Source organism: Gigantopelta aegis, chromosome 6 (genome assembly GCF_016097555.1).
Source record: "Gigantopelta aegis isolate Gae_Host chromosome 6, Gae_host_genome, whole genome shotgun sequence".
Lineage (NCBI taxonomy): Eukaryota > Metazoa > Mollusca > Gastropoda > Neomphalida > Peltospiridae > Gigantopelta > Gigantopelta aegis.
Window position 1 is genome coordinate 56,600,715 of NC_054704.1, and position 12,460 is coordinate 56,613,174.

The 12,460-nt window shown below is 31.8% G+C and overlaps 1 protein-coding gene across 1 annotated transcript in view; it reads left to right on the top strand.

The window, feature by feature from the left end:
- The window catches only part of LOC121374639 (very low-density lipoprotein receptor-like), a 51,350-nt gene that overhangs the window by 29,988 nt on the left and 8,902 nt on the right, over positions 1 to 12,460 (top strand). The window contains exons 13-19 of the mRNA XM_041501747.1: positions 3,826 to 3,945; positions 4,207 to 4,344; positions 4,692 to 4,709; positions 7,521 to 7,775; positions 8,694 to 8,874; positions 9,011 to 9,232; positions 12,310 to 12,443. Of these exons, the coding sequence (XP_041357681.1) occupies positions 3,826 to 3,945; positions 4,207 to 4,344; positions 4,692 to 4,709; positions 7,521 to 7,775; positions 8,694 to 8,874; positions 9,011 to 9,232; positions 12,310 to 12,443 (1,068 nt within the window). The remainder of the gene's footprint in view (positions 1 to 3,825; positions 3,946 to 4,206; positions 4,345 to 4,691; positions 4,710 to 7,520; positions 7,776 to 8,693; positions 8,875 to 9,010; positions 9,233 to 12,309; positions 12,444 to 12,460) is intronic.

Below are 12,460 nucleotides of genomic sequence, written 5' to 3' on the forward strand. Positions count from 1 at the left end.
CTGATCTGCGAAACATAGCGTACCGGAATGTGACGAGTTGTTCTGATTGTAACTAAATGAAAAGTAAAGACGGTCATGATCGAGGTGTTCCAATTGAACCTACGAATACAGTTACGTGGCTGAGGGTTTCCGAAAACATAATCAAAACCGGCCGAGACATTCTGAATGGTTTTAGACTGTTCGATAGACTGGGGAAGTAATCGCTATTATGTCGTTTATGGGTTTGGTTGCGCAGATACCAGTTGAAAACAGTAAATGAAAAATAATTTCCCGATCTCTTACAAACACTAGTTATTTGCATTTTTATACATAATACAATATGTGGAAATTTCCGGTCGCCGTGATAAGGTTTTGAATTGCCCGACGCTATTTTGAAATATCTACACTGTCCACTTTTGACATAGGCCTACAGTGTATATATATCGATTATCTGTTCTAACCCATATTTAGAATATGTACTTGGGCAATTCCACGGTAACTGACGCAACATTCAGAATTTTTTTAACATCTTGATTATTTATTTATTTTTAAAGTATTCAATAAAATTCTTAAGAATGTTTTTGATTAAAATAAACATGTTGTGACAAAGTCATACGAAAAGAAAATTTCATTGCATACAATCTCATCGCAACTACAATCACAAATTAAGTGTGGGTAACTGACACAACGAAAAAAGTAACTTGTATTTGACATGTCTTTGAACTTGCCAAAATTCTCTGAATCTGAAGTATCAAGTTTTCAGGTATATGTAGAAATGTGTAGTGCACAGGTAATCTATGATCACTAGAACAAGAGAACTAAGTTTTCTACAAGGAATTTTTTATTAAGTTTTTTTATTAATGAGTAACTGACGTAACACTAAAAGTAACTGACACAACATCTGTGAATCATAAAAACTAATAAGAACATATTTTAAAAATAAAACATTTGTCTTTGGCAACTGGTTCATCTAAATTGTAAGAAATACATAAATCTTAAAGGAATTAAAAAAAACTAACAATGGGGTATGTTCAGGGTGGTGGGTTGGGGGTCAACCCCCCCCCCCCATCATTTCCCAACCCTATCCCTGCTCAAAACAAATTATTATTATTATTATTATTATTTTAATATGCATATACATGCATTTGTTACGATGAATTTTACTTGTAGAATGTAAGAAATTGTATTTTAGGACAGGTTCTCACAATTTTTCAACCCTCTTCCACCCCACACCCCCTTCTCTTTGTGTTTTTCTTTCTTCTTTTCGTTTTTTTACCCCCAGTAACTTAGTCAGTTGCACCCTCAATGCCAGTTTAAACCCCCGCTCCCTTCAAAAGTTTCTGCACACATGCCTCAACAATGAGACAGCAGTTTACGTTTAAATGTACATCTTCATTCAAAGTGTAATGATTTGGGGTTTTTTGCAATTCCAAGTATATATGTAGGCCCTATATACTGCATTCACTTTCTTATGACATTACCAAATGACTGAACTGAACTAAATATTTTGTAAGAAATTGATGGGAATAGGCAGATATTGTAAATAACCCATATTCTTTCTCTAAAATTAGGAGTAGTAACCAATTTATTAAAAGAAAGGACATTTGCTATTTAGAACTATTAATGGTGCAATCTCATAGTTCCATAATATATTTCTAAAAATTATTATTATTATTTTATTTATCTTTGGAAATGTAAAGATTATTCTTGAATTAAGTTACATGCCCATAAAATATTACAACCAAATAACTTCATTTACAGGTAAAAAAGAATTATATCATTACAAAATTCATTTCAGGTGACCAACAGTTAATTGCGTGAAATCACATTTTGAATTTGAGTTGCAATTGTACAATAACAAAGGATTGGCTGTTTTGTTGAATAACTGATGCAAACTGTTTATGTACTTTCCAATTTTAGCTAAGAATTCATGGGAAACCACTGACTGTGGCCGTAAGGTCTAATGTTGTTTAATTTTTCTGAGTTAATTATGAAAGAGTATGTATGAAATTATCTAATGTTTAGTTATTTATCATAAATAAATGTAAAAATAGCAAAATAAGTGACTTGCCACTACATGTATGAAACTGCAATTTTAAATTTGTGTTACCGATAATTATTATTGAACATTATAGATACTGTTTACAATAAACCGTGCTGTACATATATTAATCTAAGCTAATGAAACAATGTCTACCTCTGACATCATAAGCAATACAATATATCTAATGAAACAAATTCTGTGTGCATCTGACGTCAAAAGCTATACAATATATATCTTGAGGTATAAGGGTGTATGCATTGATTCTTGTGAAACTGCTATCATCTACATGTACATACATGTATTTAAAAACAGTGTTAACTGAGTCATCATTATTTTATTTTAGTGAAATAAACATCTTTAGATTAATTTCTAAGGAGTGACAGTATTTGTAGTTCTTGAAAACTATTCTTTTATTTAGTTTTACATAGATGTGATAATAAAGAAATCATAAAACTTACAAGTGCAAAGGTCAATAAAATTCTGAAACTTATTGTTAAATTTTTTTATAGCACTCACTCTAGTTTGGGAATTAAAACATTTTACAACCTTACATTATGCCTCCAAGAAATATAACAATGGAAAATAATGTATGTGTTAATTAATGTTTTGCATCAGTTACTGACTGTGGGAGTTGCATCAGTTACCAATTTTTTTTAATTCTTGATGTGCCCACTTAGATTATTATGTTGCCATGTTGTGTAACCAAGGCACAACTAAGAGAATATACAAAAATATAGTATATGGTAGCACTGTAGGAGGTCAATATTAAAATTAAGCTTCAAAAGGTAACTGACGTAGCGAGGTCATGCTATAAGTTCAAGTTTTTATTCATAAAAATCTATTCCAAATTTATTAATTTGTGTTGTCTGGGAATTACCATTAAGATCTTAGAAGCAAAATGCAATACTTACCTTTATCATATTCATTAAATTTTAATGACATTTTAAAAAAAAGATTTCAGTGCAATTTGGGTTCTATTCTTAGGAGGAAATAGCACAAATTAAAGGTGGCCGCCAGGTCACATGACACAGTTTTCAATTAAAACCTGAGTATTTTATGGTTTATTGATTATTAACAAATAATTCTATGTGAAAAATAAAGACATGACAGTGCAATAATATAACATACATTTAATAAGAAACGCAAAATAGTTATAAAGAATCTGTCAAAATAGGTCACACGGACAGACTTCCAACATGTAATGGTTATTTACCTCACTTTTGGTCGAGTTATTATACTACTATATTATGGCAAATTTTGTCAATAAATAGAATGTAGTAAATAAATAAACAAAAATATTGTGAAGTCATTGTGAACCAGACATATTATCCAAAACATAAAATACAATGGAATAACATGCGATGTCCAAACAGTCAATGTTATATTAATAATAAAGGTCATGTATGTCAATGTCACAGTAATACAATGAAACACAAATCTATAATTATCATATGTCATTAAGGGTTGTTTGTAGAACATGCTTGCTTAGGTATAAATATTCCCCAATTGCATTGCTAGAAAGTTGTTAACTTTAAAAATAATTCAAAATACCAAAAAGGTGACATCGAGAAATCACTAGTCATTTGTAGGTACCTGAATTGAAACATTCAGATATACTTGACAGTGTGATGACAGCATGTGTTGTTTCAACGCATGAACTGTGTTCTTGCTCTAATATTTAAAACGTACACAGAATTAAAACTTGTACAAAAGAATTATTTTAACTTAAGTGGTTTTAATTGTTTCTGTTTCAATTACTTGTTGAGAGTATGTGTTATTATTTTGTTTTGTGTGTTTTGAAGAGGAGACCACATGTCGAGAAGATCAGTTCAAGTGTGTAACAGAAGGCTACTGCATTAACAGCAGACTGAAGTGTAATGGAGACAAAGACTGTCTGGATGGATCCGATGAATTAGATTGCCGTACGTTTCTTGTCTACAATTTTTCCATTCGAGTGGAGCCAACTGTTGGCTGATATTTTTAACCAAAATCATGTTTGGTCTTTTGACCCTGCATAGGCATCATAAATATAATTTAGATATAGATGTGGGGCACATTTGCATATTTGTGTGTCAGATGTTATAAATATAATTTTCAAATATTTTTTGTACACATTTTAAATTTTATTTAATGATTTTGTGATCTGTATGACCACAATTTAATTTTAATTGTTTTTATTTCAGCATCAAAAGCTTCTCAATGTAGTGAGGATGAGTTTGATTGTAACAATGATGGCTCCGAATGCATTTCTCATGAACTAGTTTGCAATGGCATAAAAAACTGTGCCAACTTCATGGATGAACTGGCTAGCATGTGTCCTGGTAGGTTTATAATTTCCATTTTATTTTATGTATATTAAATTTGTTATTAAGATGTTTTAACCATTGGCCAAGTTTCACATTATGGTAATTTTGATCTGTGTTCTGCAATTTATATATAATTTGAATGATTATAATTAATTTAGTTGCATTTGGCCAAATTATTTCATTTTTTTTGGGCATGAGCCAATTCCTCTTTGTGTATTTCTCTTTGGGATTTCAAATTCTTGCTTGAAGCTGCTTAATGCATAATCAGCATTTAAAATTGCTGGAGTACTAGGTTAAAGTTCATTGTTGAAAACTGAACCCTGAACAACCCAGAATATTAATTTATCTTCTTTTCTTTAAAGCTTCTCCAGATATAAATGGTACGTTGAAGAATGTTGTATGTTTTTGTAGTTGATGAATGTTGTGAACAGTATACTATAGTCTATGGTCACATCCTGATAAATTATTATTGACACTTGATGGATTGTAAACACTGCTTTCCCATTGTTACTCGATGAGCATGTTAAAGTTTTTATTTTGTATTCCCAGCTTTTTACAGGGTTCACACGCATCCTGGAAAACTCTGGAAAGTGCTTAAATTTTATTTTCATCATGGAAAGTGCTTAAAACTCCTGGAAAAATGAATTAACCCCCTGGAAAGTCCTGGAATTTTACTATTTTTTTATTATTATTTTTTTCATTTAATACTAATTATTAGAAAAATATATTTATAAATGATCGCGTTTGACGTGTGGTTCCAAACTATATCCTTCATAGTAATTATAAGAGGTAGACTGTCATTGGTCAACTGTTAAAATGTATACACAGTTAGAAAGTGTGGACATAAATGAACACAACTTGTGATCGGTTGAATAAATTATGTAACTGTAAGTAGTCTTGTTTCTGACATTTGTGAGTTCGAAACTACTGTCAAAGATAAATAATTTAGTAGATAGCTGTAACCAGCGCCTTCCAACAAAACAGATACTCCTAAGGCTTATGTCTGCTATGCTTCTGTGCAGCGTGACTCATGCAAAAGTTGAGAACTTGTAGTTGACAAATATTCTTTTGATCTCCATTGAAGTCTTAGACGACCCAATACACAGCAAAACGGTATCCACATATCAAGGCATGTCAATGAAGCGACCAATTAACTAAATAAATAATCATTTTAGGGCCTAATCTTCATTGTTTGTGATATAAATTGGTGGTAACAAAGAGTCCACTTCAAGAGATTATTTCTGTGCTGTCAATGAATAATATGGTTGACATTTAATTACTCGCGGAAATGGGTATAATTCCGGTAAATTTCGTATTTGAAACACGATGTCACTAATGAGTTAAAAATAATTATTAATGAAAATAAAACATGTTTATATGATTTGTGTAATTTTGTCATTAGGTACTTCTTGTTTTTTAAAAACATTTTTTAAATTATTTTTGTTTTTGAAAATAATAGATGTGGGTATTATCGGTATTTAAACATTACTGTCTCTTTTTCTTGATAGTTTTGGGTAGAAGAGTGATTTTTTTTAATTTTAAAAATATGTATAATATAAATTAAAGATAAAATTTTATTTATTTATTTTTATATAACGACACGCACACACAGTCCCAAAAAATTTGCACACTACAATATTTTGTTATTTATGTAATTTTACAACTTTAGCATCCATGTGATATATCTAGATTAGGTGTAGCTTATGTTTGAGACATAGCAATCACTGAATAAACAGTTTACTGGGGTGCTGTTTAAAAATCTCTTCCAGGTAATATATTCAGACTCCTGGGAAAATCTAAAAAAGCCTTGGAAAATGAACTAAAATGGTGCTTAAAAGTCTTGGAAAATGAAAATGTTTTAAGTGTATGAACCCTGTTTTTAGTTGCTTTGTTGTTTTTTCTGTGTTTACTCTCCTCTCACTTACTACAGTTTAGAATGTGTATGGGGAGAGATGGATATTAAAAAATAGCATACTGTTGAAGTTGGTGTAGTTACTACCATTATAATAAAACAAAATCGCTTGGTGTTAACATACACAAACTAATCCATCGGACAATCATATCTGTGAATTTGAAAATGAACACTTTTTACACTAGGATACATAAAAGTACACAACGTACATGTACATATATATTTAAATCATATTATTAACTGGATCACCCGTGTGTAATTATTATAGACTAGCTTACATTCGGTTTCAAAACGTTGGTTGACATAACTACATGTATGTACTATTTTATCAATAAATGTTTTTCCTTTTAAATTTTATTTTAGTTATTTTGCATGTTTGTGTGTATTTTTAAATGATTCTTTGCACTGGAATCTATTCTGCATTGGAGAATAGTAATGTTTGAATTAGATAATGACTGGTAAATGTATATGACAAATAAAATAGTTTGAAACATTGTATTGCTGATTCCAAACTGGATTGCTGCCGATTCTCTAATGGTTCATGCTGAGTGTGTGTGTATCTATTATGAGTAAACAATTATTTGATCCCGATATAACATTAGGTTTTGGATCCTTGCAATAGTTTTAAATAAACCAGTTGGATTAGATTTATTCAATAACTTTTTGTTTTCCGATAAGATGTAATGATCATTTTTAAGAAATGGTTTATATGTGGAGGATTCGACTTCTGCACTTAAAAGTTAACTTTATTTTTAATAGTTTACAAACAATGTTTTTATTTCTAATGAAGGCGATTTCAATTCATAAATATCAGTGAAAATTCTGCATTAAAATTGCTTTTTGGCTAAAACTTAAAATGATCTTAAAATAGTGACTTAATGTGTGAGGATTCTCCCTGTCTGCCACTGTGTAAAGAAAATGATAATGAATGACCTCACATAATGAATAAAGATGTCATCCTTGTTTTCGAATAAAGATTGGGAAAATTTAGCATATGTATTTTGTAAGACTTGTTTCCGATACTTACTTGAAAGCAAAAGTAGGAATACCACTTATTACTTGTTACTGCGAATACAAAGCATACAGTGAAAAGATTTAAAACGTATAGCTCGTAGTTAATAATTTTATTATGACGTTAGTCTTTAGAGATTTCTTCTAATGTACCTGTATGTATTTTGTTGGTTTGATGAGGGTTTTAAATTAACAAAAATGGTATAAAAATGAAGCCCAGCTTGCAAAGGTAGATATATATGGTGCACATTTTTTGTTTTCTTTACAGAAACCAACCCATGTGACTTAAATAATGGAGGCTGCAATCAAAACTGTGTGAACAAGTTCCGTGAACACACGCATGTGTGCGAGTGTTATAATGGTTACAGGCTGATGAATGGTTCGACTACTATTTGCAAAGATGTCAATGAGTGCGAGATATTTGGATCTTGCTCTCAGCACTGTGACAACACCAAGGGTGGTTACAAGTGTTCATGCGTGCATGGATACACACTCAAGGATCATCGCTACTGCAAAGCTGACGGTAAGGTTCTTAGAGTTGGTTTTCTACAATTTTCACTTTTGCAGCCCTCAAAATAAGCTGTAGTCTGCGTTACCCATTAATAGGTTATGTAGTATTTCGCAGTTGTAACTGATTTGGATACTACACTTTAGTTGCGAATTTTCATCTGGAAAGCAAAACACATTGCCGATCGGAATGGGTAATACTAAACACCAGATGAATGGATCATACTAAAGAATCGTATTTGATATAAATAAAATTAGGTCAGTAAATTTTAGTGCATTTGGATGTTTAGTAGGACTCATTTACATGTAGTTCCTATCCTACGAGATGTTAATACAATTACGACTGTCAGTAAGAGTGTTTTTAGCACCATAAGAAATGCAAGAAATATAATTAGAAACATGTTATTTTGTTTGGGTATTATTTGTTACAGTAAGCGCATTTGCTTCAGAAAATTGTAAAAACTATGCATGGTGAGCAAAAACTTGATTGCAAACAAAGAATCTGTTATAAATGTAGCACAATTCCGAGACAACCAATACAAGACCTTACCTGTCAGATATGACTTATTTCGAAAGCTGCTTTGGTATGTGAGTATATGTGTATACAAATTGTCAGTTGGAGTATTCTAAGTACTAGATATTTGACACAGTAGGAAATGTTCTCTATCAATTTATACAAGTTGTGTATGCCAGGTACATGTATTTGCTAATGTTAATATGTGGAACATAAGTATTCATTTGGTGGCAATTTAATTTTTATATTCATTTGGTAGCAGTTCCAGTGGAATGTCTAGCACCCCGGTACATTTGACACGGCAGTAATATAAGTACAGATTGTTTATTTTAGAATTCAAGAAATTGTTTAACAGAATTTTTCTGTTTTATTTTATTGTGAAAGTGTCGTCAATGGAATTTTTTGTTTCTGTTTCTTCAGGGCCCAGAAGTCCTGAACTACTACTGGCTGATCGCAAGGATTTGAGGAAGATTAATTTGGAAACCTATCACTACACACTTTTGGTCAGCGAAGAAAAAGTGTTTGGTGCAGTTGCCATGGACTTTGACTATGTTGATAATATGCTGTTCTGGACAGACGTTGCTGTTGAACAAGTACTTAAGTAAGTAACATAAGCTGATAATGACTTCACTGTGTATGCTTTTGTCTTCTATGTATTTTTTCTTGCTGGTTTGTATTCTTTATCCTTGTGAAAGTGTTGTTAACATCATTCTCTGAACATACACATTTTGTTTTAGGGCCAATTTGGACAATATATCGGATGTAAAAGTTGTAGCTGATAATAAGACTGTTCAGACTCCCGATGGCCTGGCTGTAGATTGGATTTACAAACACATCTACTGGACAGATACCGGCCTAGATCGCATCCAGGTATCTACGATGGATGGCTCAATGAGAAAGACTCTCGTGGACACAGATCTTGATGAACCTCGTGCCATTGTTGTTGATCCACAAAATGGGTCAGTGGACCAAATTATTATTAGTGGCTTAAATTTGTAATGAATATTGTAAATATGATTAGTTAAGGTTGCACTATACCAGTTAATTTCCGGCTGGGTCGAAGTTCGAGGTGTACCGAACTTTTGATAGAGAAGTTAACACCACAAGTCCTGTGATTGGTTATAAATGTGAGTGTGTTGGTTGTAAAAAAAATTAGTTTCATCTGGGCTAAAAATGTATGCAATTTTATTTGATGTAGTACCACCGTGTCAAGTAGCCTTGTGCTTGGAACATTATGGGGTACCTGTGAAAAAAAGTACTAAAATTTTGTGCGAAACTAGGGGTGTTGCAGAAACATCTGGTTATATCGAAAATGAGCCATGAAAGGTACCATTTTCTGCAGTTAATACTTTGAGGTAGGGGTTGTAGTACTGATATTTATGGGTCACAGTTTGGTTGATATATTGCATATAGTGTTTTTAAACACAAACGTTAACATGGTCGCCTATGGGATTTGAATTGATATAGTCCAACCTATAGCACATATTCAGTGCATAATAAAAAAGATTATGATTTTTGTGATTTAATTAAATTAAACTACACTATTTTATTAATTAGCCGTCACTCGGCCATGCAAGTTCACAATGACCTTGACCTTGACAATAATTATTGTACATAGCTCTGAATGGAGTTTGAACAAAAATTAGCACTGAGGAAAAGTTGGTTTTGGCCTATAATTCATACTATACAGATTTGAATGTTCTTATTTACATGGTGTTTGACTTGCCATATACAACTGCTCTTAAATATGTTAATATATCTAGGCAGTCTGAACTTAGATTTTAATAGCAATTTATTTTTATATTAAAAATAACATGTGCCAATATTGGGATAATGTCTTTAAATTCTATAAACATAGTTAATGTTTCATGTGTGTACTTCTGATAGCTTAACTTTTTAAAGACCTTGATTTTTATTGTCCTTTTGGCATATTTATAGGGTGCTAAGTCATATTTTAGACAAATTTGTAGTTTTAGGGGAAACATTTTTTTACTTTGAAGAAATTTTTTACCAAAGCCATAATTAACATTTTGGTCACTATTGTGCCTTCTGTTCTCATTTATACATAACAATAAGCTTGTTAAACATATCTTTAGGTCTCCAGATCAAATCTTTTTTTTAAATAACCACTTAGTTTGCTCCCATGAAGTGTATTTTAAGTGTATACTAGATTTGGAACCAATTTTTCCAGATTTGATTATCTACCTTGGTGTAATTTGACGATTTATTTTATTGTTAATGCTGTATTATCCAATGTTAATAGCTAAATGATATGCTGGATTACAGATTGTAGGAATACATCCAATATACATATTGTATTGATCTGGATTAGAAAATAATGCAATAAAATAGATGTTCGGGTAATTATGTCACTTAAAAACAGTTTTTTTTCGTAATGAATCAAAAATAAATATGCGAAAGCTGCATGATAATTCCAGATATCACAAATATTTAAAACCTCCAACTACAGTAGGGTATACATAAAATATAGTCAGGAATATTGGTGGCTGCCAATGGTTTTGATGGTCCAATTTGAAAATCTGCATAGCTGATGGATTTGAAATTCCCGCACATGGTAACTTGAAGATGCCCACACTCAGCATACAGGATTTTCTTCCAACAGTGATGTGCAGGACATTAAGTCATTACTTCATACAGATGCAGTCATGTTGGTTTTTCCTTCCTCAGACATTGTATTTTTTTTAATACTGATATTTCTTTGATGTGCCTATTGAGGTCTTCATAATCTAGGGGTCAGTCAAGTACATGTGTTTCAATGGAATAAGTTTAAGGAGTTGAGGTACTCTGAATAGCCATGCTGTCTCTACATATATAGCTGAGCACACACACACATCTGACAGTAAATATCTTCAGGAGTATTATTTTTAAAAAAATTATTTTTTCAAATATGACATATTGCATTTGTACAAAACTGTACAAAATACATGTGCTTTGTGAGGTGTACATTAAATTAGGTTGCACTGTAGAAACAACAGTTTCAGTGAGGTTGTCAGTTTATGTCAGAAGACACCAGATCCTGGTTGTCATAAAAACACATGATTCACCACCTTTTGAAACATGTATGTTATCAGTATAGGTTGCACTATACCAATTAATTTCCGGCTGGGTCGAAGTTCGAGGTGTACCGAACTTTTGATAGAGAAGTTAACACCACAAGTCCTGTGATTGGTTATAAATGTGAGTGTGTTGGTTGTAAAAAAAATTAGTTTCATCTGGGCTAAAAATGTATGCAATTTTATTTGATGTAGTACCACCGTGTCAAGTAGCCTTGTGCTTGGAACATGTATGGGGTACCTGTGAAAAAAAGTACTAAAATTTGTGCGAAACTAGGGGTGTTGCAGAAACATCTGGTTATATCGAAAATGAGCCATGAAAGGTACCATTTTCTGCAGTTAATACTTTGAGGTAGGGGTTGTAGTACTGATATTTATGGGTCACAGTTTGGTTGATATATTGCATATAGTGTTTTTAAACACAAACGTTAACATGGTCGCCTATGGGATTTGAATTGGTATAGTCCAACCTTAATTGTCATGATAGTTGTGCATATCCATTTTTATTTACACTCATTGAATTGGTCACATGGGGAAGGTTTTCTAACAATGTTTTTAAAAACAATATGGTGACATGCATTGTTGATTTCTAGTTTGTGCCATTAGGTTAGTATATAAAAAAAATTCAAGGTAGCTTAATTTTGGAGACTTTGTATACATGTATATACAAATGACATTGTGCTATTAGCAACCCTGTCGATGATCATTTTTAAGACTTAAAAGTAAAGTCTTTTAGTAATGGGGGAAAAAGTTAATCATGGAGCAAACTGTTTTCAACATTTTGATTAGCAACAGCTTTTTGTTAATTTAAAAATTCCTTTTTCTGTGGACATGAATACAAAGACAAGATAACAAATCACTGCTGGTACCATTACAGTTTAATTATTGTTGATATATTTTTTATTATTGTTGATATATTTTTCAAAGAGAGTCTATATTTATTTGCTGTAATAATTTTTCAGTTACATGTACTGGACCGACTGGGGAAACAAAGCCAAAATTGAAAAGTGTGGAATGAATGGTCAAGGACGTGTTTCAATTATTGAGGCTGATGATAATACACATGATATCGTTTGGCCGAATGGTCTTACAATTGGTGAGTTTGTTCAGTCT